The sequence below is a fragment of the Triplophysa rosa genome, linkage group LG20 (genome assembly GCF_024868665.1).
Source record: "Triplophysa rosa linkage group LG20, Trosa_1v2, whole genome shotgun sequence".
Classification (NCBI taxonomy): domain Eukaryota; kingdom Metazoa; phylum Chordata; class Actinopteri; order Cypriniformes; family Nemacheilidae; genus Triplophysa; species Triplophysa rosa.
The window spans coordinates 18,343,316-18,371,163 of NC_079909.1; the positions used below are offsets into that span (position 1 = coordinate 18,343,316).

Below are 27,848 nucleotides of genomic sequence, written 5' to 3' on the forward strand. Positions count from 1 at the left end.
TGAATTTTATCAAAACTTACTTTCTACCCTAAACAATGCCAAAAGAGTTAAACAAATATACAACGTTTGCCTTACTGTTTCAAAACGTTTAAAAATCACTAAACACTTGTAAACCTATTTACTACATATGGCTGCTAAGATTAAAAAAACGTGGCACAAATTGTAAACTGTTAACATTTAAACACCACATATTTGATTGAATGTGTAGCTTTTGCCGTTTATCCAAATAACAGACGTTGGTCGACACAAAGAATTGTGGGTTATCTCTAGCAACGAAGGATACAGCTCATGTATCCTCCGAATTCCTGTCAAAGAAGGTCGCATTTGAAGGGTGCCTCCGGAGAGTCCTACCTGATTTTATGAAACGAGACAGCCTCGATGACGTAGCAGCCTTCGAAAGAGACCTCTGGAGGACGCAGCCTTACGAAATGAGACACAGCCTATGTCTGGGTTGCTGAGCGTCATTTCATTGAATCGCAGGCATGTCTGGAGTTCGCCCCCCATATGTGCAGATGAGATAAACGCAAATGTGCAAAACATTTTTATTGTTGCAAATAAATGATGCATTCTTTAATGTGATCCAAGTATTTATGGAATAATGAATACATATTTTAGCATAACTTAAAAATTAACTGAAATTAATTTGTCATACTATAATCCCACTGTTTATAAATCAGCCTATAGAGATTGTGAAGCTGACATCACGCCCTATGTTGCATGTTGCGGTGGCGCCGCCATCTTGGGAGGATAATACTCCACTGCTATTATTGTGTTGATATGTACCTGTACTTGTTTTGTTTGATATATGGAGAAATCGAAAGTGAAAATACCACAGGCTTTTCCTGAACGACTCTGCGTAATGCTATTGCAGTTTTTTTAACACAGCAAGACCGACCTACCATAGTTATATTTCCTAATCAAACAAGAAAAACAAAACACTGCATTGAACGCACTAGCACCCATCCTCCCAAGATGGCGCAACATTCAACGTGGCTTGACGTCGATTAACAAGCTCTATAGCTGGAAATCTAGGTTGTATTTTTTGCAGGCATTACTCCAGTCTACTCAGCATACAGTGCTACTGAAAGCTTAGGCGATCATTCTTGTACTCTTATTTGGGACAATAAGTTTAAGGTGTTGAAGAGTTTAATTTTAAACCCATGAGAAATGTTATACCAACAAATTCACTTTGAAAACTTGATCAAGTTGATGATGTGATTTGTAACACTGTATTTAGTGTACTTGCGTATTTACAATATAAAGAATCAAAGCATACATTTCTTTGATAAACTAAATATATCATAGTGAGTATAGTAATGCATATACACCAATTACAGACTTCATAAGACAAAGGATGTTGAATTTATATTTTATTAAGCCAAATTTGGCAATTCAAAAGGCTTAACAGTTTTGCAAGTCCACAGTATATAATTGCTCTTGTTTACAATGTACACACGTGAGATACATACAAAAAAGCTCAGATAAACATGTTTTGGCACTGTGAGCAAGAGGAACTGCAAAGATTTGTATTTCTACATACATTATTAGTAAATTATGTCAAAACATTTAATTACATATGGTCACAAATCTGATTTTTGTACAAATGCTATCAGTTAAATCAGAGTAAAGTCAGGTTACTCTGGTGGTGTTGTCTTAAGGCACTTCTGTGGTTGTTCAAAAAGGCTGTCTTGTTGGAACTTAGTGTTGTCTCCGCACACAGCCACAAGTTCTGAAATGTGATTTGGCCTTAAAATATAAGCAAAATGTTGCATATATTAGAATGAAGTATGAGTGTTGTGATTTGAAAAAGTTTTGGATCATTTCGTTTACTTTCATACTGTAGTCATTGATCTGTGTGAACAACAGTGAAGTGTGTGTTAAAACATTAAATGTATTTAGAAAACAGTTAGGCATTATGTAACACATTCATATCATAGTCATTAAAAACAAAAGAGAAAAAAACCCATTGAATACAGTTTACAAAATATGCTCCTGAAAATCAGCAGGTTAGAACACCTTGGAAGAACATCCATCTCACTCTCTCTCTTTCTAATGTTGGTGCTCCTTCACATTCTCGTTGTCCTTCCAGTCACAAGCAGTTTTCTCTCTGTATTCCTGCAGCTTTATGACTGTGTCCAGACTAAAAGAGAAAACGGCATTCAAGTTTAAAAACCCTGTCGAATTAAAACAAAAAAGGCCTCTAACGCCTTTCAATCTGTGTACATCTTTATTTTAACAACAAAATGAATGCTTAAATAAATTGATTAAAATCAATGTTTCATTCAAGAGAACAGCAGTTCTCTTTAAGCCAACAAAGACTGTAAATATACTCACTGATAATGATGACAATGATGATCAAAATCACTGCTATCAAAATGGCCCACATCTACAAGAAACAGACTTTATCATCAGACTTTATCACAGACTTTATCATCTGGTGCCAGTGTTGGTTGTGTGATGAGTTTCTTGCGCACACGCTTTTTCATACCTTGAAGTTCTTCCACCAGTATTTTCTCTTTAGTTTGGCAGCGCTGGTCTCAAACTGAGAAGCACCAGCCTGCAGGGCATCGGCACGGTCGTCTAGGTCTGAGAGCTTCTGGTCGCGTTCTAGGACCTTATCAACATTCACCCGCATGATGTCCACCACCTGGAAGAACAGAAAAATGTTTGTATTTATTGTATTTACAGGTATGCGTTTAGGTAAAATGATCCGTTTTGTTACATTCTGTTAACTACTAACAATATTTCTCCCAAATTTCAAATAAAAATATTGTTTCTACATGCAGTTATTTGCAGAAAATGAAAACTGGAGAAACAGATGAAAATAACAGAAAAGATGCTCTGGATTTTTTCAGACATCAAATACTGTGAATAAAACAAGTTCATATTCACTTCTAAGCAGTACACACTAAACAGACGGGTTCTACAAGGAAATGACAGCAAAGATCTGAATGTTCAGAACATGCATTTAAACACACTTCACACCATATGACTGTGTTTGAAGTGTCAATATTTAAACATCACACGAAAACATGTTTGCTAGATTTTAAACACTAAAACAATATAATTTTCAATTGAAGGCATAAAGTATTAAGACTCTTTCTAATTTGTTAAAAGTCAGTAAAACGGGGTCACGGTTAATGTGATATCTGAGGGGAACCAACTATTGTTATGGGTCGTTTTGCCCAATAATACTTTCTAGTTTACATTAAAACAAGCAAGAGTTTATTTCACTGGAAAAATATCTCACATTTTCAATCCCTGCTTATTCAGCAGATGACTTAAGACACGTCAAAGAGAGGAAAAAACTTTGGCCAATGGCAGAATTACATAAGCACCACTATGACAACACAACGCAAACTCCTCGACCCCCAGACACATGCTCAAGTGTTCCACAAACCCTGTTGCCGCGTTGAACTCACTGCCCCTTTAAGTGGGATCAGAGTGGGAGGGAGCTCGGCGTGTGCACATCCATGTTTCACTTACATAACCGTAGTGACAAGGCGTTACATAAGCCTGTGACAGCCAATTAAATCGCCCCAAAACTGAATGAAAAGGGCAGACGAAAATGGCAAGGGTCGTTCTGAGTGCCGAGACCTGCCCATGTCATGATGTTCAATTTACAGAAAACAAAACGAAAATGCGAGCTGGAGAAAAGATGAACCACACATTAACACATTTATAACTTAATCTCACAAAACAACTATTCTATCTCTTTACACCTGCAGACATAAGATACATTAGTGTAACATACAGGAAAAGATATTAATCATATTTATTGGTGGTGCACAAACCAAGTATAAAAATTTGACGAGTTTATTTGCAAAAACAGATAAATCCATTTTTTTCTGAAGTCATGTTTTTGTTGCGTATTCCAAGTAATATCAATCAAACTGCAGTTGGGTAATAAAACAAATGAAACATAACATAATAAAAACATGATTTTTGAAGTTATCTGTTTTTGCAAATAAACTCTTCATTTGCAGACCAACACTACTGTATCTTCATAAAACGAAAAATAAAATTAGTCATATTACACCACCATATAGTGTCAAATTAATAAAACAAAACTGTAAATGGATTTTGGTATTTATAGTGACTGGTATTACATTACATTTATTCATTTGGCTGACGCTTTTATCCAAAATGACTTACATTGCATTGTATTATACATTTTTCTGACTATTTGCAATCCCCTGGGATCAAACCCATGACCTTGGCATTGCTAGTGCCATGCTCTAACCACTGAGCCACAGGAAAGGTATGATTCTAGCATGCATGAAGCTCTGTTTGGTGGCACGTCAATTATAGTTATTTCTGCTTTGGGAGGAGTCTGGTAGTCCATCATTCCAATTAGTCATCGTGTATGTAGTGAATTACTAATACTGACATGATCCATCCAGAATATATTTAAGTGATTAAGTAGCACAGTGGATACTGTTGATCACAATGTTCCAGACTGTAAATGAATCCTCCCTGAAAACACGGTACTGAACAGGACTGTTGGCACCTGCCCATTAAGATGCAGACATCAGTAAGATGTCATACTCTACATTCTGTGATGTAAGAAAGAACACTAAATTCAAAAGTTTCACATGAAACATAATAAAGTAAAAAAGCACTGTCTGGTCTGTTGCATTTATACAAAAGTTACAAATTTTTAAAAGAATAAAAGAAAATTAATTAGTAGAAACAATTATGGGACAACATAAACTAAACAGGATCAAATGTCAGAACCTGACCGCCTTTCTATACTGCAACAATATAATAAAAATAACCTGTTTGGTTACAACAAATCAAGCTCTAAATGTCATAATAAAAACATTAAGCGTTACAGTGTTATTGACAGGTCACAATAGTACATTATGGAAATCAACACCCCAGTGCGTCACATGGATAATGACTGCTAAACTCTTAATTCAAGGCAACTGATGCGTCTCACCTCATCCACCTGCGCCTGCGTCTGCTGCATTCTGCGGTTACTCCCCGACATTCCTGCTGAACCCTCTGCACCCGGGGCGGACCTAGAAATGAAAAAAAGTCTTAAACATCATGCCTCATTTAACATTCATTCAATACATTTTTATTTTAAATGTAAGCAATGACATACAAATGCACTACAAACTATAAATATTATTTAGTACAGTAATCATGTGAGACTTTTGCTATGCTTAAATAAAAAACTACAACAAGATTATGCTCTAATAAAACAAACTTTTAAGGTCTGGCTAAACTAGGGCAAGCAAAATGAACAGAGGATACTGCCAAAAACATAAATATAATGTTACATTAGCTAGCGTAACACTGAAAACTAGGGAAAGTTCACGCCAAAATGTAAATTCTTTCATCATTTACTCACCCCCATGGTATTACAAACCTGTATGACTTTCTTCTGCATAGAACAAAAGAAGATATTTTGAAGAATGTTGGTAACCAAACAACTTTGAACTCCACTGACTTCCCCTGCACCACAGACACATTTCTCAAAACATCTTCTTTTGATATTTCACAGAAGAAAGAGTCAGAGACAGGTCTGGAACAACGTGAGGGTAGATAAATGATAACCATTTTTTTCTTCTATCCCTTTAAGAACACACAGGATACGGTCATCTGCTGCCATCTAGTGGCTCAATACTAAAATGACCATTTAAAAAATAGTCTTATAAAAACAAACATCAACACTCAACAGCACTCAAAATATAAACCACAGAGTGGCTTTTACAAGTGGAAGTAAAGGGGCTCTCAGATTGAAAGTGGTTTGAGACATTAAAAGATGAATTAACCTAGAACTCTATACAAAACAAAGAAAACAAGTTATAAGGATAACAGATCTTGCCAAACAGTTTTTTACACTGCAGTGTAGTAGTTTACCTACCTGGTGAATACACCAATCTACAAATCTATCAATCTTCTTATCATTAAGGAAGGTGATGGCTACATTGTACCCTTATAAAATCTTGATACAGATACCACAGTACAACAATAATGTAGCCTACACATCATTGTATGAGTGACAAGCAGTTTCTTTCAGAAAGATCCGAGCAGACTTCTGTAGAAACGCATGTGATCATGTGAAAGACCCCTGAGAACCAGAGGCCAGCCAATTTAGACAGATTTAACTCTAGAACTGTAATGCGTATGTGTAGACAGAAAACAACAGATCAATCAGACACAGATGGAGAAGACTAGAGAAAACACACACATTTCACACACCTCCGTGCAAAAAGTGAAGAAGCCTCAGCTCATGTGATAGTGGCAATAATTCTGGTCTTCCATCTGGAATTCCTCCAACATTATCCTAACATGTGTAAATTAATATACTATCCAAATATGACCTGTATTGTTTAAAAACCTTCTTGTAACTTCAGAACCTTCTTTTTTGCCTTTTAAGTCCTGAGGGTTACATATACGAATACATTTTGGCTTGGTGCAATGGTGTGTGTGATAATGACATTGAAGTACAAAAAGAAATTATTCAAGAAAATTATTCTTTAAAGTTTGTCTAAACTGAAAACTTAACTTATCAAAATTATTTGTTATTAAAAGGCATTTTAAACAAGTATGCATTAATTAAACATTACACAAACACTTACAAAAGTTACATGGTAAGAATAGTAAGATAAACAAGTAAAAAGTTGGAGAAAGTTTCCATGAACTTTATTTGGTCCGTCAGTCAGAAACAAACTGTTAGCCGTTAGCACGTAGCCGGTGCGACACAAACGACAACTATTTGCAACCCCTTAAATTAACAACAATACGGCATACACCTCATAAACTACACATTTACACGCATTCCAAACAAAAAATATTAAAAATAAACATTTAAATACGCAAAAAAAGGAAACAACATGAAGTGAGGAAGTGCGCGCTACGCTAACCTGTTGAGCCTGCCTTTTCACACCCATAAAAACAACAAACTTTCAACTGACACAAACTGATTTAAAGATAATCGTTTTGTGACTCATATACTCCCGAAAACACAAATCACATGTCGTCAAACCCCAGAGTAAAGTTTGTGATGTTTTACTTACATGGTTATTGAGTTAATACGTGGTAGAGATGGTGATGGTGCGTAAAGGCCCACGTGATACCGTCTGTTTGTGTGTGTGTGTGTGTGTGCGTGTGCGTATGAGAGAGAGAGAGAGAGAGAGAGAGAGAGAGAGAGAGAGAATTCACGTTTTTACCACAGTGATGGAAGTGTAATATCAAATAGCCATTGTTAAAGTTATTGTTAAAATTCCGTCTGATATCAATAATTATTTTAAGTAGTGAAAATTGAGTTGATATCAAAAATTAAAATCACAAGAATCAAAATATATTAATTTACCTGCTGCTGAAAGAAAACAATAGAAACCATCACAGAAATTCTAGTGAATTTAATGATTATTGGGAATTGATTTGCATTCGTTGGATTTAATAGTGTCTGTGGGTATGTACTGATAACATGTGGGATTTTATTGGTGGGGTGTTATCTGGCGGATGGGAACCGACAGAACACCATTAAACCGTACTGAAATAATTAATGTTTTGTAAGGTAGACCGTAAGAATTTATATTTTTCAGCAGGGCAATGTGAAATGTATCATGTTAAAGCTGTGTGAATCTTGAGTGAAACTGAGAATGTGTGTGTGAGCATCTCATAGTACCGTGAAAAAAAGGACCAGTGAGCAGCATTTCTCTTTTAAGATTTTATTTTACAGCAGAAATTATATAAAGCATTCAGAAAACATTTTCCATATTTTAAGGGCAATTCAAAACGTTTTGCATGGCTTCAGCAGCTGAATATTTATTTTTTTAAAACATATCCAACAATTCAGTGATGCTCTCACATGCACAGTTACAAAACATAAAAAGAAACCCAAATAAATAAATAAAACTCACAAGAAGGACAGAAGGAGGCAGACGGCCAAGAACAGAACATGAGGAAAAACTCATCAGAGGAGGAAGAGGAGGGTACGAGGGCACAAAGCAGAAATGAAGGAAAAAGAGAGCTAGAGGAGGGTAAACGGAGGTCTAATACTAGCTTCACATGCAGAGTGTCAAAAGCCCACTGCCCCGTAAGAAACATGGGCTCATATTTTATCTATATTTTTTCTTATCTTCATTTTAAAATGATGAAAACGTGCATTTAGGGCTGGGAAATATGAACTTAATGTCCACAGACCACCTCTCTCTGTGTACCTGTAATTGCATAAGAGGAAGAAACCTAAGCATGTCCCAATGTTTTTTTTTTTACTTTTTTTGTTCGACTTACTCCGTATTCGTTCAACCTAAAGAGCTCAGCTAAAAACATAAAGTGTTTATTGCTCTGTGTTTGTAAGTGAAAAGCTTATAGTCCAGTGGTTATCGGTTCACTTTAACCCTAACCTGCATTTCCGGAATTCCAATGAGGATTTAGGAGATCGTACAAACTTCCAACTGCACCAATAGCGTTTTCCCTCATTTACAACAATGTTTTGATGTGTGCTCATGTGATCGTCCATCAGAGCAACATGTTGAGTACACACACACACACACACACACGCACACACACACGCACACACGCACGCACGCACGCACGCACGCACGCACGCACGCACGCACGTTTCAAATCTACCGGGGTTTGGAGAGGGATTTTAACTTGGATGGTGAGCTGTGCAAAGTGCATATTTCTCTTCTCTCACACAAACATACAGCAAGCATGATCCAGTCAACACGGGATGCACGTATACTGAGCTGTTTCATATAATGACTTAATCTGAGGGTATTTAACGCTGAGGTATACGTGTCATGCATTCCCAATCCCGCAGGGATGTGGCAATACCCAACAAGTGTCACATGAATGACAACACCTGCTTAGTTTCGGAAAAATGGCCTACAGACTCTAGAAGTGTACGCGACCTATCCTGAATGACAGTCTTGTTCTCATAGTAGTGAATGTTGTAGTAATGTACAAATGGAAGTTCATAATCCCAGTGGTAACTCCTGGAGATGTCATCCGACCTTTGTTTAGTCTCCACGCTAAACACCCTCTCCCTGTTTTAGCACCCTGAGTAAAACTACAGAAGGGAGGCGGACATTTCTGTTCCCTAAGATGAAACCGTCACCGATCATCTAAGATACATAAACCTGGTGATCCTTAAACCGCTTGATGCAGTGAGCTTTGTTGCTTTGTGTATGAGTCCTGGTTGTGGGTTCCTGAAGTTTAAGGTTGGAAGATAATCGTCGATGCATATGGATGTAAAGGCCCAAACGCACAAAATCTGGCAGTTGTGCTCTAAACTTGTTCAAAGTTGCCCGTCTACAATGCGCCGGCATTACAGAGCATGTCCGACTTTCCTGGCCCAGTTTGGATGCGACATGGAGAAAAAAAAACATGCATAGTGTTTTACTGGGTCAGCCAAAATCTTATACAAACCATTTTAAGATCACGAAATATGAAGGAGTAAACCAAATAAAATCATGAGATGACAGGTGCCTTCACTTCATTACATTAAAGAGGAAAACAACCCTGGGCTTTGAAGTGACAAACTTTCTGTTTGGACAGTAAAACCAGCCTTTAGTTTTGCATACCGTTAAAAAGAGGAATCAGTTCATATGGACCAACACTCCTGACAACGCTTGAATGTTTTAGGCACTTTCTATAATACTGATATTGAGTCTCTGAAATGAGTAAAAGTTTGAACTTTGAAAAGAATGGACGTGAAATGTGGGGACAGAATTGGAGAATATGTACGTGATTCAGCCGATAAGCACCACATTCTTTCCTTTTAATCAGGTCAAATGTGCTGGTGTACGTTAAAACGATGCTTCCCGTCAGCTGAATTTGCTCAGTCTCGCATTTCTCTCAGAGACGAAAGTGTTAGCGAACGTTAGGAGGACTTGATCCATGAATGTATGACCAGGGAGTTTTGAGCCCCCTAGAAAAAAATGTTTGGATTAACGCCATGAAAAAGAGCAAAATGGCAGTATTAGATTCTGATGACGGCTGAAATGTTTGTGGTCTTGAGCTACATTCACAATATTTGTCAATGACCGGCTTTTACGGCCTCTCACTTTTATTTATGTTCAATTTTGTGTAAGCAAGTTCTGCTTAAAAACTCCTCACAAAGATGAAAGAACCTGTTCGAAGGTTTACATCCTTTTTAATAATGTCATCTGAAGTCATGTCGAGTAAAGAGACGATAAAACACTTTCTAGTCACGGTGAACAGGACAAAGCAGTGGTGATAATGCAACATCTGTATCAGAGACCTCGGCTGAATGCGTCTGTTGAGTTTGGGAGTGAATTCTGGTCATTCAATACTAGATTTCCCAACACTGATAATCTACTTCTCAGAAAGTATTAGCTTATTTATCTTGCACGACCGATCACCGTCAGCAAAACACTATTTCATTCTGGCTAACCCTGAAGGAGAGAAAACTCCAGTCGTGTCCGATGAATTTGTTTGGCTCTCCCCTAAATCTACACGTTCTTCGAGAATTTCCGCAACGTCCTGCGAAAGAACATTTCCAACAAAGTATTCGTACAGTGAAGCCGTTCACATCATTTTACAGACCATCGCCACTACATGTTTTCTTTACATTATGTTCAGTGGTTTAAAGTTCATGCACATGGCTCCTTCTTCGCAGTCGTATTTACAGTATTTACAAACAATACAACCGTACATTTTGGGCGTTAAAAGAAAACTATACAATATATTTTTGTGTTCGTCTCTTAATGTGTTATAATCCAATTTAGGAATAAAATACTATATATTCTTAAATACAATCCTTTTCGGAAAAAGTTTCTGGCTATTAACGTTCCTTCACCCGGCTTGGATATGTACAGGGACCACTCAATAGTCAAAAATAAGATTTTTTTTCTTTTTCTTTTTTTGAAGCTTCTGTATAGGGACCCTTCAAAAGTCAAGAAGTCAAGGCAATGTTTTGTGAAACTCGGGAAAAGCGATCCGGAGCTCTTCAAATCAACAAACGGAAACAATGGAAATCACAACACGCGTACAAACACATAAATGGAAAGTAACCTTTGCAAATACGTTTGGCGCTGTGGCACAATTGATAGCACGTTAACCAAAACTTTAGTCTTTAAAAGGAGAAATCCTTCACACGTTTAAAAAAAAATCAAAGGCAAAATAAAGCAGAGTGCTACTAAAATAAACAAACCAAACTATAGAAAAATAACGGTCTTTTATATCAATACTCTGAAACAAACAGGCAACATAGGGTTCCGATTTATACGGCTAGTTTGACAGTGCCACAACATCACCAATATGAATGAATGAAAATAAACCGACAAAACACAAAACATTTACATCAGCATGCAGGAGCGTTTCGCTCAAACACATGCACTGTATCCAGATCAGTTCAACAAACACGGGACACACAAAGTCAGGCCAGCAAAAGATGACATTAAGAAAGGACCCATAAGAAAACAGTGCACAGAAAACGGGCAACCCGTCATCGGAGGTACCCAAACCTTCACAAAGACAAAAAAAAGTAAGACACTGATATTTCAAACCCAGCGTTTTTGCCCTGACCCCATCTACATTCATAAGAAGGCTTTCCCTTTGAATGATCGGACAGCGTTTGTTAAAAACAAAGATTAGTGGAGATGATAGACTGATATCAAATACTCTCTGCATGCATATGTTCAATGAAATGACGCCTTTTTTTGGTTTACATTTTCTAGGTTTTGTTCTTTTTTTCCCAAACTGATTGTTGTATTTTTTCCCGTTCAAAATATAAAAATGTAAAGCGGCTTCCAGCATGATGCGTTTCTGATTTCATGATATTTTACAAGCACTGTCAGAATAAAAAGCATTTACTCCTTGGTCTTCGTTCCTTTTTTGTCATCTAAAGAAAAAAATCTATGAAGAGTGCAAAAATGCCATGAAGATAATGTCAGTTCTCCCCAATAGTCTTGATTTAAGTTCCCCGTAGCGAGAAAAACACAATGCAGTAGCAGAAGCAGTCCGACCCGCTGGCAGAGTTCAACCGTCGCATTTCCCTTGATCCGCTTCGTGAATACTTTTTGCTTTTTTTGGAAATCGTCTCTTGTAAAAACAGAAAGGAGAGTCTGGCTGCAGATGTTACATTGCGACGGGACTCGGTGAGGAGCTCTCATGTTCCTTGGCCTTTCTCAATTCTTTCACCCTGAAAACAGAACAAACAAACATGAGGATTGTAACGTTAACCTGACGGATCAAACTGATTTTATAAGCATTTTGGGCCCTCTGGGGCATCAGGGTCTGTTAGCTGATACACCTGTCTGTTTCATTACGGTCTCCTCACTGTGACAAGTCACAGCACGGCAGGACAACGAGAATTTCACCTCGCTATAACAGTTAAAACTGCCACAAAGATCTTAGTAGGAAAATGTTGGACACAGGAGACAGAGGCACCACAAAGTATTTGGACACTTAAACGCTTGTTTTAAATGTAACTGTATCACATGACAAAATACCAAACCAAATGGCAACACACTTTTAAGGATTTTTTATTTTGTCAAAATTATATGTCGTTTAACGAAATAAGAAGTATCTGGAGATATCCTAGCTGTCTGTTAGAGTACATTCACACTGTTAGACCAATCTGGACCACAAAACCAGTCATAATTTTTTGAAATTGAGAAAATGATCATAAAATTCGAAAATGATCATAACTTAATATCCCAATGATTTTTGGCATAAAAGAAAAATCGATAATTTTGACCCATAGAATGTTTGTTGGCTATTGCTACAAATATACCCGTGAGACTTATGACTGGTTTTGTGGTCCAGGGTCGTCGCATATGAGGTTTGAAATCCTATTCGAATCACATTTCTGGAAATCAATGTCTGATTTCTCTGGTCGAATTTTGCTATTGTTCTTACACCACATACAAAGCAAAAACATCAATTAGATCAGATTACAATCAGATATGCAATCGGATTTGGATTGACAGTGTAAACATAGCACCTTTTATTTGCAGATGCCACTTTGATATTTTGTTATCTAATGGAATGACATTTATACATTTGTCTTGTCTTAAAGAGATAGTTCATTCAAAAAAGAAAATTCTGTCATCATTTTTTCACCCTCATGTTGTTCAAAACCTGTATTTGACTTTGTGAAACACTTCTGTGAAACACAAAAGAAGGTATTTTGAGAAATGCCTCAGTGGTTTTGTGTTCATACAATGGAAGTCAATGGGAGCTGATGTTGTTTGGTTACAAACATTCTTCAAAATATCTTCTTTTGTTTTCTGGAGAAAAAAGAAACTCACACAGGTCTGAAAAGACACAAGGATGATATTTTAATTTTTGTGTGAACTATCCGTTTAAGTGTCCAAAATACAGTTTGGAGCCACTGTATAAAACAAGCATTTTTCAATATAATTGACTATATAAAATGGACATTTGTTTATGTCTGTCTATACTATATTAATATACACTTTATATTTTAATGTATAGGAGTCTACAGTCACATTACAAAACAAAACAATATAACAATTTAGGAATAAGAAGAATCGAAAGCAATGTGGAAAAACAACCAATCTTAACACTAGTTATATTATTATTGGATCATAATCTTGAAAATTTGATTGACAAACATATCTCTACAATTCATGCACAGTTTGAGACAAAAATTCCTTTGAAATGTTTGTTAGCATGTTATACTTCATCTCTATAATTTCATCTTCATCACCGTCACAAGTAAAAAAATTTGCGTCCCACTTTACCCCCCCCCCATTTAAAACACCCACAGTTTTACCCCGATCCCACCCTCAGCCCCCAAATCAAGCTTACACAAGCTGAAAGAGAAGAAAAAAAGGCAGCCAGGCATTCAAGACATGTCGTCTTCTCTAGAGAAAGGGAGGTTATTTCAAGCATGCCCTGAAAGAAGCAAGGCCTTCAGATCTTAAGCCATCATGCAATGCCAAATGCACTACCTAGCAGTCTTTATAGTGTTGTCATAAGCATCCTCATAACAAGAGAGATGGAGGAGACGTCAGAAAAGACAGAGAGAGAGACAGACAGAAAGACAGAGCTTTGTTAGTTTTGCCATAAATGCTGTCTGTATTTGGAGGTTAGTTGGATCTACAGTCTTCTCTCTCTCATTTAATGCTCAGTCATTTTGGCCTCCAGTCGGCCAGTCATGCATGCAAGCATAAAGCAATAGAGAGACTGTAAAGAGAAAGATAGACAGACAGATAGACGTATAGGGGAAAGCAGAGTCTGAAATCAAGTGCATAGATGAAGGAAAAGGAAAAAGAGAGAGAAATCGAGGGGCACGAACTGGTTGGCTGAGGCTGCACTCACCCGTTTGAATAGTCTATGGTCCATCAAGGGGCTTTGCGTAAACATCAAAACAACACCAGACAGCTATTAGTACACACTGAGGTTCGGCTGGGTTCGGGAAATGGGACCAAGCACAAAAGGGGTTTCTAACAGAGACCAGGATTTGTCCTATGATATCATGAAATGTAGCACTACTGTCGGCCTTTGTAAACGGCACAATATTATAGACTTGGTTAATGGCAAGCTCTTCTAATCTGTGCAAGCTCAAAAGTACGAGTGCGTGTATTAGAAGAGAGTGTTAGTGGTACGGGAACATTCTCATAAGTGGCCTACCTGTGACGGCACCGCAGCAGAAAGCGCATGATCTTCCTGGCAGCCTGATCCTGTCTCTTGGTCAGTAAACTGCTTCTGAAACAGAATAAACAGCATGAACGATGCCATACGTATGTAAGGTATACATTTTTCATGTGTGTGTTGCGCGGGGATCGAACCCACAACCTTTGCGCTGCTGATGCAATGCACTTCCAATTGAGCTCCAGGAACACATACTGTACATACATACTGGACTCAAAGCTTTGTAAAGTCAATTATTCAGTAAGCATGTGATTGGGGAAGTGTCAATACCAGATTGTCTCAGGAGGCTTTGAAGACAGTGAAATCATTTACATTTATAGTCTGTCATTTATACAAAGAGATTCTAGAGTAACCTCGGGTGAAGAGTTTTTCTCAAGGGTGCATGGATCACCACCAGGTCGAATATGGTGCCTACATAAAAACGTTACCCTGGCTTCATTATAAAAATATGCACACACACATTGGCGAAAAAATCCCCAATAGGATGCACCGCAAAACAGTATACACACACCGGGAAATACTAACATGAAACGGAAGTGGCTTCTAGATGACACTGCGATTGTTAACAGCCACGATCATCAAAACACACCACGTCTTTACATTTAAGTATGTATTTATTAATTATTTCTTCATGTTTACTGTATACTTACATTTATTAATTCAACGGAGCATTTATTTCATAAAAGAAGTAAAGCGTCACTTGTGTTGAGTTGTAGCTAATATGGATCCGCACTTTGAATTTTCACCGGAAACAGTAAACCATCCAGGTACTTTAAGAATAATTAAGGGAATGGGGACACGCGTGGTATGTTCTGCCGGGCTCGTGCGTGTTCTTTTATACAATATATAAAGCAAAGAGAGAACATACTATTATTCGACAACTTCGTTTTCATTCCGAATGTGAAAAATACAACATCATACATATATCCAAAGACGAAGTTTGATGTGAGATATTAGACGAAAGGTTGTTGCCAGGTCCCGCTACGTTTAAAGTACATGGGCGATCGGGAAGTTTTTAAACAGTTCTCGCAGTTGTTTCTTTCCCGTGGGTAAAAAGAGGAATGACGTTGTTCATCAGATGTTGACATTTGAGCTATGCGAGGTCATTTGAGCTAGTTTTTGGATCGTTTTGAACAGGGTGCCCTAGGCAAGATTTTAGTTTGCGCCCCTACTATACAAAATAAATAATTACTTTTAATAAATTACTTTTTTTAAAAGCAAAATTCATATTTATTTTAATATAATATGAATTGTGATTAACATAAATAGGAAGTAAATAAATATCAACTAAAAAAAATTTGTAATAAAAATGTTTCTAATTACGTACTCATTCTTTGAAAATAACGCTGATACTAAAATAAAACTTTCTCAATAATACTGTAGAGGAAAATTAGAGCTCATAAAACGAATATTTGATTATTATTATTTAGATAAAGGTCAATGAGGAAGCTTTTTTTTTAACATTTTGTAAAGCTTTGCGCAAATGCTGTAGGGACACAAATAAAAGCTTATTGTATTGTCTTACTGGATTTGTTACACGAATCTGGCAACCCTAGCTGTGCGCTTGCGCAGAAGTTTTGTTCGGAATACATTACATGTACATGTAGTACAAGTTTTTGAATCGTATTGCAACATTTAGGGGACATGTAAACAGCACTGAAATGATCTGCAATCAGTTTGAATTCATTCAGATTGACAAAACAGGAGCATGTAAACATAGCCAATGTGTGTGAAAAATGGCTTGCACACTTCTGTATGTTACTGTACCTGAGTTTGTGCTGCACTAGTGCAGCTGCGGCGGACCGTCTACTCGGGTTCGGCCGTCCAATTTCTTTGTAGCTGCGGTAATATTGCTGGATCAGCATGGCTGCCCTGCGACTTTGCTGGAACTTCTTCTGTTCGTGGTAGCTGCGGAATTTACTCTGGATAAGGATGGCGGCCAGCGTCATCTTCTTATAAAGTGCATACTAGCAAGAGACCAGAGAACAGAAGTGAAGTCACAGAAGATCGGTACCATCGGCTATCAATGAGATACCGCCCAAACATCACGCTGGTGCCGAGTGTGATTTTACTTTTATACAACATCTCAATGGACGACAGAAGGTATGTAAATAAGTACTGAATTTCCTAAAAACTCTCGTGTGTGGAAATACTTTAGCTGTACATGAAACAGAGGTATTACCTTCAAGGCTATCCATGTCAGCTTGAGAAAGAGAGAGGAAGGAAATTGAAGTAGTCTAAAAGTCGTCTATGAATGACCACTCAAAAGTGTGTACACGGTTTGTGAGAATCATGGCCTACCTGTTTGTACCTCTTATAACACCGCTGAATGACAGCAGCTGCTAGTTCCTGCTGCTCACGAAGCGGGCGACCCTGCAGGAGAGGGGGCGAGGTAGGGTGGGAGAGGACAGGAGAGAGATTAGTGTTCACAGGGAGGCCAGCATGGCCATAGAGATGATTCCATCTGATTCCTTTTGTGGCTGGCCAGGATGTCCCTCTTAGACTGGCCAAGCTGCGTAGATATGCTCTGAGGAGAAATCTGCTCTGAACAACCAATGTGGTGTGGGCTCGGGGATATCTGCACATCCCATTTAGACAGATAGATAGAGGGAACATAGCAATCGTACTTTACAACAAGGCCATGCTAAGCTCAAGCAAGTTTCCCCATGCTTAACAACACTGACCCTATCTCTGCCTTCAGAGCACACACCACAACAACCGTACCACCTTTGATGTCACTGGACTTCCAAGATCTGTATTCTGTTACTTCACACGACACAACACAACACAATACAGCACGACCTTTGAAACCGGACCATCACGAACACTGGCAACACACCATAGCCTGCAAAGATGGCGATACAGCGGTGACCCGCCACCTGGATGAAGCCTTGCCCTACCTTGTATTTACGGAAGGTGTTCTGGACCTGGCGGGCTGCCTCGTACAGCTCTCTCTGTTCGGGGTCGGACAGGGCCAGCTGGGTCAGGTCGCGCTCTTCCTTGCTGTGCGAAGCGTTGAGGAGAGCCGTCCATTCGGCAGGAGACTGAAGGCCAAGTTTGCCAATGGGACCCTCGAGGTCCGGCTGTCTGTGGACGGCACCCAGACCGGGTGTGGAAGTTAGGGGCTTGTTAAACAGGAACCTGAGGAACCAAACGATTGGGAACGCCAGTTAAAATTTAAATAGTAGACGTAAACAGTAAATAGTAGACGCAAATAAACTGTAAAAGAGGTTCTCTTGTAAACCCTCACCTCTCGGCATCTCCGAGGTAACTGGTCAACCAGTTGCTGACTCCAACACTGTCTAGTGTGGTTTCTGATGTGCCAAAGTTTTCCCTCTTGATGCGATCGGATGACGCCTCAATCACCTCCTCTGCTAAAGCCATCACGTTCATGTTCTGAAACAAGTAAATGGACATTTTCAAAAGAATTGATTTTGCACCTAATGTGGATCTTTATTATTTATGACATCCTTCAGGCAAAGCAAATCAAATCAAGTTTAGGAACAATAGAAGTCCTGGCTGAGAGAAGAATAACTAACCATAATGCACTGCAAGATGAGCAGCCAATAAAAAACTTTTTACAGTTTCGATTGGCTGTGACAGTAAACTGTAGACCAATAGATTAGCATGGGCACACTCCGGCATGAATTGATAACTTCAAGTAACTTAAAATTATTGTACTCTATGGACCACTAGATCACATTTTCTTGGCAGCATTTATCAGGATGGCACAGCTACAGTATGCACAGTGCCGGTCTGAACATCATTAATAATATATTGCCGCAGCACTCAGAGATCTTTCACTTTTGTTATAGTTTCCATTAGCACTACAAAAGAAGCGATTTTCACAGTCTACCTGCATCAAAGCGCCTCCTCTAAGCCTCACCTGCAGGTCTCCTGTGTTCTCCAGATTCTCCTGGCCTGTCCGCAGATCAGAGATAGCTCCCACGCTTGCAGTTTCTTTTAATCTCAGTCTGTTTGCCAGTCTTTCTTTGCCGAGGCCTCCAGTCGGCACTCTGCGTCCCGCAGCCTGTCTAGAAGACCACCGTCCTCCTCCGCAGGTTGAGCCCTCCCCTCTGTTTCCAGGCTCCTTGTCCGGGTTAGCTTCTCTAGGTTTGGAGGGACATGATTTTGATTTGTGGGCCTGATCATCCAGTCTGAGAGGGGCAGAGCAGGGTTTGCTGGGCCGAGCTTGGTGGGTCTCGGGATTGGGCTTGTGTTTCTTGCTCAAAGGCGCGTCCCCGTGACTAACGCTGCTGTAGAAACTGGACGGTTCAGACCTGGGTCTCCTCAAATCTGTAAAGGTACAAAAAGGTGTGTTAGAGGAACAATGGCTGATTCGTACCAAGCAACTCAGGTCTTTCTAGGCTTTCCTAGTTTTTTTTAAAACCAAACAGAAGTTCGCGGTTCTTACCTGAGCTGGAACTGGAAGCAGAACTATTGATGCTGCTTTCTTTTAGTCCACCTGAAGTGGTCTCGCTACCCCAAACGTTCATCCATCCCTCTGCAGCCGAGGCCTCGGCGGACGAAGAGAAAGGCATGCTGGGAGTTGTCGTCATTGCTCCTGACTGCTGTTCTTCCCTCTGAAGACTCTCCAGACACTCCGCCAGCTTGGTGTGGCCGCGGGACCGGGCGATGGCCAGCGGTAAACGACCCAAAGAATCAGGGATGGCCAAAGCTCGCCGATCCCATTTGTACAGAACCACAGCTGCTTCCATGTGACCCAAAGCACAGGCCCACATCTGAAAAGTTTATCAAATGAGTTGAGTAGTATGATGAGTATACATTTGCAAATTTCGATGTTGTCCCATTTGCCAAGCTAAACTCACCAGTGGTGTGCATGAAAAGTGATCCACATTCAGAGGATCAACCTCAAGCTCCAGGTCAATACTGTCCGCATGTTTAGTGCTGTGGAAACAACCGGCACAGTACAGAACAGGTCAATGAATTACACGTGGCATCTACCTGCATTTAAATCTGGAAAATTTAGCATAAATACCGCCACTTGATAAGTGTTTGGATAAGGGTAGTGTAGCCCTGGGCAGCTGCCAGGTGTAGTAGAGTCATGCCCCGGAACGTTTTGGAGTGGATCAAGTGCTTGGACTTTGCCCAGCAGGCCCGGTTCATCATCTTCTCGCAAACTACCACCACACGGCTCTCGAAAGAGCTGCCTGCCGGACCCTGGTTCTGACTCTGACCCGCTGAAAACTGAGCAGACGAACAAGAATTCAATAACACAGTACAAGTTGTAATGGTAACATGCTCACTGTCAAAAAATTTAATTTCAGATCAAGACAACGTAGATACCTGTGCCTGCTCAGAGCTGCTTCTTCCACCGTCTCCTCCACCTGCTGAAGATCCTCCGCTCTCCGCCGTTCCTCCGGTGCCCTGCTGCTGTCCGGCCATCTCTGCCATCCTTCGCTCCATTTGCTCCAAGCGTTCCAGGATGGACATTCTGAACTGGTTATCTGCGCACAACAGCAGACGGTCGCGGGTAACTATTAAATGCATCATCAATCCAATCACAAAATCAAAGTTACTTTGAAGTTTCAATTTGCATCTTTGCTTGAAACAAAATTCAAGGTTATTTTATGTATCTGAAGTCAAATGATGTCAAACTAACGTTTGCCAGAAAATCGTACCCAGTGGCTCATATTTTAAATCGCTATTATAAACTTTCCCCTGAGAACTGGAGTAAGGTAAGGAGACTGAATGTCTAATGTGCTTGCTCAAAAATAGATTTTTATTATTTCTAACCAAAAAAAGTTATGAATTACAGCTTTAAAACACGCTCAGGGGGAGAACAGCTCTCCACGACTGACTGCAAACTCTTGAATGGATTCCGACAGATGAAAACAAGCCCTGCCCTACATTTTTTTTCATGTCACATCAATAGGTTGCGAATGCATTTTATGCATTTAATACGTCTTTGACCTGTAGGCATTGTTTTGTTTCCTAACTGACTCTAATTCAGCTCCTCACACGGTGAATGAAAGCGCCCCTATTTCTGATGAACGGACGTAAACGTGTGCATTGGGTTTAATGCTTCTCCTTCACATCCACCCTTGCAAACAAAAAGAGCATCTCTGAGTGGAGACAACCGTGCAGCTTTGTTCAAACACTACTGCAGTGTTGGTGCAGTGCAGATGATGTCATTTCCACCTGCTGCTGACTCTCCCTCCCTCCCTCTCTCTCTCTCTCTCTCTCTCTCTCTCTCTCTCGCATCCCCTCCACTCAGAATGCGGCACACGTCCGCTCATATAGGCTGGGGGGAGGGGAAAGGGGAGGAGGGAGCGAAATGCTCTACAACGGGGCTGTGACATAATCGACGCTCTACTACACCTCCAGCAGCCAAGAGACGACCAATCAGACGCCACCAGACGCTGGCAGACCAGCCAAGCAACAGCGCGCTTGAGAGCTTTGTGTCAAACCCCAAACTGTTGAGAGGCAGCGTTTCAAAACACAAAGACCTCACTGTAAGTTTATCAACGCTGCGACGGCGAATACAATCCGATTACGTGCATTTGAACTGTTCGGAGAGATTATTAGAATATACATAAAAACAACGACAAATAAACATGGAAAGCTCTTAAGTTACAACGAACAAATGCATGCAATACCAAACACACTCATTTAGAAACATTCTGTTGCTTATGTCATCCTTTCCAAGAATTATTTTCCTATATACAAGTATGAAACTTTCGATGAGACGAGCTTTAAAACAAATTAAGAACACAACACATGCACATTAAGTCTTACGCTGAAAGCTTGAAAGAAGTCTTGATTTGCCAAGCACCCACCAACAACAATAACCTTCCCCAACACCGACCAATGACAGAGCGTATGCACAAACTAGCCCAAAGGTGTCTAAAAAAAAACCTCAACTGTACTGAACAGCCCAATCTGTATTACCGTTTTCCAGGAGATGTTACATCAGCTTTGGTTGCACTCCCGTGGCCTTGGTAGGGTTCCTGGTCATTCAGACCTCGTGTGGCTGGTGTTGCTAAGCTGTGAGTGTGAGGACTAAACACTATTCGCTGGATCTTTGGGTATCTCATGGTAATATCCGAATGCAGAGAGCCCAAGCCGGTTTCTGTGTTTCATCAGGGTTGCATCATGCTGTTGGGAGTGGGGGCTTCTGCACCACTTTACAGCTAGAAGCGCAACAGGGGCTCAAAATCACTCACTTGTTGAGGATCTGTGCAGTTTATGGTGCCTGAGATGGGCAATAAAGAAGCGAAGGACTTTGCTGTCGGAGTCATCAGAAATTAAACAAGCATTTGACAATGAATCCTTACGGCTGAGAAGGATTATGGCACATTAAAGGGAGAATTCGCTCTGAATGAATGGCGACGTTTGATTGCACAACAAGATTTAGCGCCTAATTCACCGAATTAGGAATTATGCAAATTGGGAAAGGCACACAAATTTAGAGGTGAGTGCAATTGCCCATTTTGCGGGCCGGGTTTTTAAGTTTCAGGTTATGGAGGATGCGGCCCAACACAATGCCAGGATTGTACAGCATCACTAGGCAGATGTTGGCTGTTTAACATGAATAATAAAAAAGTAAACAAACATCTCCATTCAATAAAATTCCACTTCCACAGGCAGAATAACACAACGTTCATTGTGTGCAAGGTACATTTATTAATTTACGCTGTTGTTTCAGCACATTTGATTCAATTCAATTCAATTTTATTTATATAGCGCTTTTCACAATGTGCATTGTTCCAAAGCAGCTTTACAGGAGCAAATTAGAAAAACACAGAAAGGTAAAACACAGCACAGTGCATGGTGTTTATAGACCAAGCAAGATCATTATGATAAATAATATCTAATAAATAAATGAATAAATAAATCAACTGTTTTTTGTCTGATGTCTGTTTGACTTCAGGGTGCTCAGTAAATAACATCAAGTCTTTTGAGGTGAAATATAGAGCGCTAAACGTTTCATAAATATCAAACATGCTATAACGCACAGAGAAAAAAGAATATTTGTAGCAGGTTTCGATGACTTATTGATATTAGTCCCCCCTGAAAAAGTCCAATATTTGCTACATCTGGCTTCAAAGCACGATAACACTGTCATTTTTACTTGTAGGGCTTAAAACAGAACTCAAAAGGATTTTCTTTAAATCTATAACAGACTAATACTCCATTTAAGCCCATCACTAAAAATGCATTAAAAAATCATACAAATGTCCCTGTCGACAGGATTTATCTGATCAAGCGCGATGATTTTCTCTCAAGGGGATTTAGCTCAGCATGGATTTAAATCTGGGATAACAGGTCCTGAAGCTGTGGACATTGGTGGATCCGAGAGATCACCGAGACTAAAACATGTGCTTTTTGGAGAGAGAATTGGGCAGAGGTGAGACAGCTATAATAATGCTATTGTTTCTCTGTCAGCTAGAATTTCAGCACTGATTATTTGTGTGTCTGACCCGTAACACCCCTGAACACTAAAAAACATTCAATGAAACATAACATTCATTCGCTTTAAACTACAACTTTGCTTCTCTTAAAAACACATTTCTTGTTTCTTTGGGTTTTGTGACAAGCCGAAACTTTGTCATAACAACTGGTTAAACGTGTTTAAAAAAAGTGGTGGGTACATCTGTGCAGACTTTTACCAATCTGCGAAGGAGCTTTGACTGTGAACCTCTGAAGCTATGCTTTGCAAACGGAGCAAGACATTTCTTATTTGATTGTGAAAGTTATAAAAACATGCACAACATAAAGAGAAAAACACTGTATCTCCGAGATCTGATCATAACAGATCAACATAAAAAGCAAAACAAAGAATGCATCAATTGCCGAAACTTATGTTGAATGCAACACAGCCATATTACTTAAATTCTGATCGGATTTTTCAAACATGGGATGGAAAATAAATAAGATTTTAACCTCAATGAAGAGCATGGGCGAGACAGATCAGTGTGAGGACTCGAGCCCTGAACGCCATTCTTACAATTCCACAGGAAATCTCATCAAAGCAGAAAAAGAAACTTTGAACTTTAGATTTAGGGTTGACCTACTTACACGTTCCCTTATAAGGGCAGAGAAGAGGAGGTGGACCAGACAGAGAAATGAGAACAATAACAAAACGTGGATTCAGAAATGAAATGATAAATCCTTTTTAGACTTTAATAGAACAATTACAGTAAGAAGTAAACAAGATTTGCACACTGCAATGAAGCTTAAGAAAAACTTTGCTTTTCAAAATAATATGAATGGAGGCAGCACAGACAAAAGCAGTGTCAACAAGTTGGCAGAACGATTCTAATGGGTTTGGGCAAATCAACACCAGATCTCAGAATGAAAGCACACAAAGAACTCCAGAAAACAAGGCCAACATCGATGCACAGTATTTCTGTACTCCTTCCAGCTGACCGTTCATAAAATAAATGCGCCGGTCTCAATGTTCACCGCCTGTGGTGCTGAAAACGGAGCACTACACCTGACTGACTTACTATAACCACATGCTTACACATAGGAGCTCTTTGGAAACATCCAGCTTGCTTAAGTTTACAACCACTGACAGACAACTATCATAATATAAATACATCATTATTCTATAAGATTACAGGAACTTGTTTAAAACTAACATATACAGACTTCATGCTGGACCTCTGAATGAAATGACCTATGCAAAACACAAGACACGAGTTTACTACAAGCATAAGGAGGACGACGAAATATCTTCACAAACGATATGACATAACAGACATGCACACATCGTTAAACCAAAAACACAGACCTGCGCGCTACTCCTCGCATAACCAAATTCATCTCCAAAATGCCTGCACGTTCGTATCAAGTTCACGATAACATCAAGCATACTAACCCAAAACAGCCAACGTGGTGTCTGTCACTCACACATGTTCCTCATCCAGCCTGAAACTAACCGCAGGAGCCGTTTGGAAACAGAGCCAACAACAATAGAACTAAGTGTAAGTGAGGAGAGTGTATGGACAGATAAAGACCCCCTCTCCCCCCTCTTCTACAAACCCTCCTGTTCCCTCCCCATCCCTACTGCCGATCCTTTATCTCCTCCGCTCTCGTATGGAGACGCTGGAGTTCATCCACCGCGGGCACGCGCTTTACGCACCGTTTTGCGCGCGGTCGTGCGCCGACGGCTGGCTCCACAAACACTCGCAGACATGACAGTCCTCCTTTACCGACGAAAACACGGTAAATAGCACAGAGAATAGAGAAACAAATCCACTTTCTGTTGTGTATTTTGCGATCGCGTGACGCGCACCCGTCTCCAAACCGCGGTCGGTCGTGTTTTTAATTACTTTTTTTTTGGAAATCTTTACGGAATCGTGTGCGGCGGCTAGCTTCGACTCGTTTTGTAAAACTGTGCTTTTGAAGCGACTCCGAGGTTATTTCGTGGCTGGATGTGGAAGCGCATTGTGTTTTTGGGAGTGGCCGCGCGCAAACACAATAGAGTCGCGGCGATCTGTGTTATAAGCGCTTCAAACAGTGCGATGGTCCGATCACACGGCTGTTTTGCGACATATCTGTGTCATCGGAATCATGTTTACAGCCCTTGTGTTTCCCTGTCTCAGTCCTGTGCTTCAGTACCTGCAATGCTGCAGATGAATTGTTTTTCTCCTCTCTGCATTATGACAAATCAGGCCACGCACATAACACGCGCTGGATACAAGCGAAGCGAACAGCACGCTGGGAGATCTGACAGCTCCCATCTACACTATTTTTGTTTTCTCAAGGTTGGCGTAAATACGCTTAAAAATCGATTCATACAGTCGCTACGTCCATTAGATACAACTTCACTAATATAAAAATAATATCACAAAACTTGTCAATAATGTGTCACGTTTTACCCCAAAATTTATGCATTATGATAATCTTAATGCTATTAACGCCAAACATCATTGTATATGACATTTCCACTTGACATCTCATCTGTTTGAAATACAGCTGTTTCTATTTTCTATAAATTTGCTTCGTGGATTCACATGGGAACTATTTCACTTTACTGTTTCAGGGATGAATGTCAAAAAACCTGTTGAGAATGTGTCAGACCATTTACCAAGAAAGAACGAATGAATGAAAAATGTTTTTTTTTGTGAATTCTGTCATTATTATAAATCAAATTAAGCACTAAAGTAAAAGTCAATGTCATTTTCTGTCCCCTGCCAGAAATACCTCAGAAATGACACGAGAGACATGAATGGTCAGTTTGGGGCCTTTGCATTGCATAGTTTCATTCAAACACAATTATTATTATAAAACGGTCAGTTCTGGTCCTTGATTCTGATTGGCTGAGCGGAGTTCTAAGCCGTTATAAAATACCCCAGTAACCCACTGCTTCTTGGGGCTTATTGCTTTATTATGCCAGTTGAATGATGAAGCATGATTTAAGAAAAAACATTCAACACTTTAGTCACAAGTAGACATGCCTTAGAAACTAAATTGTCAGTGAGGACACAACTACCACTGTCTTTGCAAACAGGTCAATAAGTTGCTGTGGATGAAAATGATGCATGCAAATGAAGAATAAATGGTTAGCTCAGTTTGGTTATATCTGCATCATTGGTTCATTATGGTCACTTAAAAAGTACATGCAGTTCAGACAGACACTCTGCACAGGTAAGGGTTCTCTTCTGCCCAAACATATTTCTAATACAATTCATTCTGTAATATAAACCTCAGTATAAAACTAAAGTGGCAGCTGTTTTTATTCCCCACTATATCATTTTCTTTAAGACAGGACAAGCACAACTTATGCCCTTTGTGTAAAACACGTGCAAAACAGCCAAATATTTAATTACACCATATTTCACTCAAATATCTGTCTCGGGGTAAACACATCAGAAATCAGGAGACATATCAGCCAAACACAGATCATTGATTGACACTGAATGAATGAAAGTCACTATTAAAAAACAACAACAATGCAACAACAGGTCAGAGCTAAAAACAGCACCTCGGATGTTCCATCATCACAGAAAGCGTTGCAAAATAATGAAGAACAAAGCACATACAACGGATATGAAAGGAGACAAAACTGAGAGATTTACCGTCCAGAGAGAGCCAGTCGTGTTGTGAGGAGGGCAGAGCGGGCAGAGCGCGGGCTTTATACTCAAACACAACCGAGTTAGAGATAATCTGACTGCTGGCCGCCACCTGAAGGGTCACCAGACCTGTATCATGAGCTGTGAAGAGAAAGAAATGTTTCATATTTACCAGCAGCTATTTACAATATTTAAATGTTTACTATTTAAAAATGTACTCTATTTTTGTTTTATTAAGTCCGTTTTGTAACACTAGAGAGATGCTGTGTGACAGCTGTTAAACTGCTCAACTGTAAAAAGCACAACTGTAAATGTTGTTGAGCGTGAATGACACACCTGGGCAGTAACAGCGCAGCACGCCAGGCTGAATGAGAGACGCTGGGACTGTGATCTGATCAAACAGACAGGTGTATTCACTGCTGGCCTCCTGCCACGGCCCGGTTATGAGCACCTTCACCCCACCCTGACACACAAAACATTAGTTAGGGACAACATCACCAGTTATGTAACAATGTAATGCAATTTAATCTTTTACACAATCCCAAATCAACAGACAGATCCACCACAAAATGTTTTAAGAGTCAAGGTTTGATATTTGCAAAGTGTTATGAGATAGAAACAGCTGTTTTAAAACAAATTTTAATGTCACTGTATACAACCGCGGAGACCATTTCAAAATTATTTTCAGTTTTTCTGAATTTCCTATTTATAGGTATGCATTTAGGTACAATTATCATTTTTATTTGCATATATTTGCAGAAAATGAAAACTGAGAAACAGGTCAAAATAAAAAGAAAGAAAAAGATGCTCTGTGTTTTTTTAGACCTTAAATACTGCAAAGAAAACAAGTTCAGATTCAATTTTAAGCAATACAATGGAAATATTGTTATAATATAGTCCAAAAACATTTTCTTTATGTGATAACCTGGATTTTTATGACAGTTTTCATGTGTCTTGTCATGCTGTCAGTCTTTCACATTGCTGTTGGATGACTTTATGTCTCTCCTGAGGTTTGATTTTGTTGAAATTCAACAGAAACTGGACTGGAATGACCAAAATACATCTAGAAATGCTGAATAAATGAGAATTTGAAATGGTCTCTTAATTTTTCCCACGCTGTTCACATATATACACTTCAATTCAAAAGTTTAATTCAAAGTTATATTTGGATATAGAGATATATTCAGTCAA

The 27,848-nt window shown here is 39.4% G+C and overlaps 2 protein-coding genes across 13 annotated transcripts in view; both read right to left on the reverse strand.

Moving 5' to 3' along the window:
* Window positions 1-1,353: 1,353 nt before the first annotated feature.
* vamp3 (vesicle-associated membrane protein 3 (cellubrevin)) lies at window positions 1,354-7,125 on the reverse strand. Its single transcript, XM_057362854.1, has 5 exons — window positions 7,032-7,125; window positions 4,943-5,024; window positions 2,489-2,647; window positions 2,335-2,386; window positions 1,354-2,140 (listed from the first exon to the last, which is right to left on the reverse strand). Coding segments are annotated over exons 1-5 (312 nt in total). The 5' UTR covers window positions 7,034-7,125; the 3' UTR covers window positions 1,354-2,123.
* Window positions 7,126-7,678: 553 nt separating this feature from the next.
* Window positions 7,679-27,848, reverse strand: part of camta1b (calmodulin binding transcription activator 1b) — a 267,076-nt gene continuing 246,906 nt past the window's right edge. For 4 of the 12 annotated variants that reach the window (XM_057361347.1, XM_057361348.1, XM_057361340.1 and 1 more), the window contains 15 exons: window positions 26,994-27,120; window positions 26,664-26,798; window positions 19,921-20,081; window positions 19,613-19,821; window positions 19,443-19,521; window positions 19,028-19,355; window positions 18,500-18,909; window positions 17,864-18,009; window positions 17,514-17,754; window positions 16,915-16,986; window positions 16,796-16,816; window positions 16,381-16,580; window positions 14,593-14,667; window positions 14,281-14,311; window positions 7,679-12,133 (listed from right to left, as the gene is read on the reverse strand). In XM_057361347.1, coding sequence (XP_057217330.1) covers window positions 12,101-12,133; window positions 14,281-14,311; window positions 14,593-14,667; window positions 16,381-16,580; window positions 16,796-16,816; window positions 16,915-16,986; window positions 17,514-17,754; window positions 17,864-18,009; window positions 18,500-18,909; window positions 19,028-19,355; window positions 19,443-19,521; window positions 19,613-19,821; window positions 19,921-20,081; window positions 26,664-26,798; window positions 26,994-27,120 — 2,268 coding nt within the window. In that variant the 3' untranslated portion in view covers window positions 7,679-12,100. The remainder of the gene's footprint in view (window positions 12,134-14,280; window positions 14,312-14,592; window positions 14,668-16,380; window positions 16,581-16,795; window positions 16,817-16,914; window positions 16,987-17,513; window positions 17,755-17,863; window positions 18,010-18,499; window positions 18,910-19,027; window positions 19,356-19,442; window positions 19,522-19,612; window positions 19,822-19,920; window positions 20,082-26,663; window positions 26,799-26,993; window positions 27,121-27,848) is intronic. The other 8 variants (XM_057361351.1, XM_057361344.1, XM_057361352.1 and 5 more) reach the window with 6 other exon arrangements.

Coding starts and splice junctions, on each gene's coding strand:
- vamp3 (XM_057362854.1), bottom strand. Junction 2,648..4,942: donor CGCAGGCGCAGGTGGATGAG/GTGAGACGCATC, acceptor CTGTTCTTCCAG/GTGGTGGACATCATGCGGGT. Junction 2,387..2,488: donor ACTGGTGGAAGAACTTCAAG/GTATGAAAAAGC, acceptor TGTTTCTTGTAG/ATGTGGGCCATTTTGATAGC.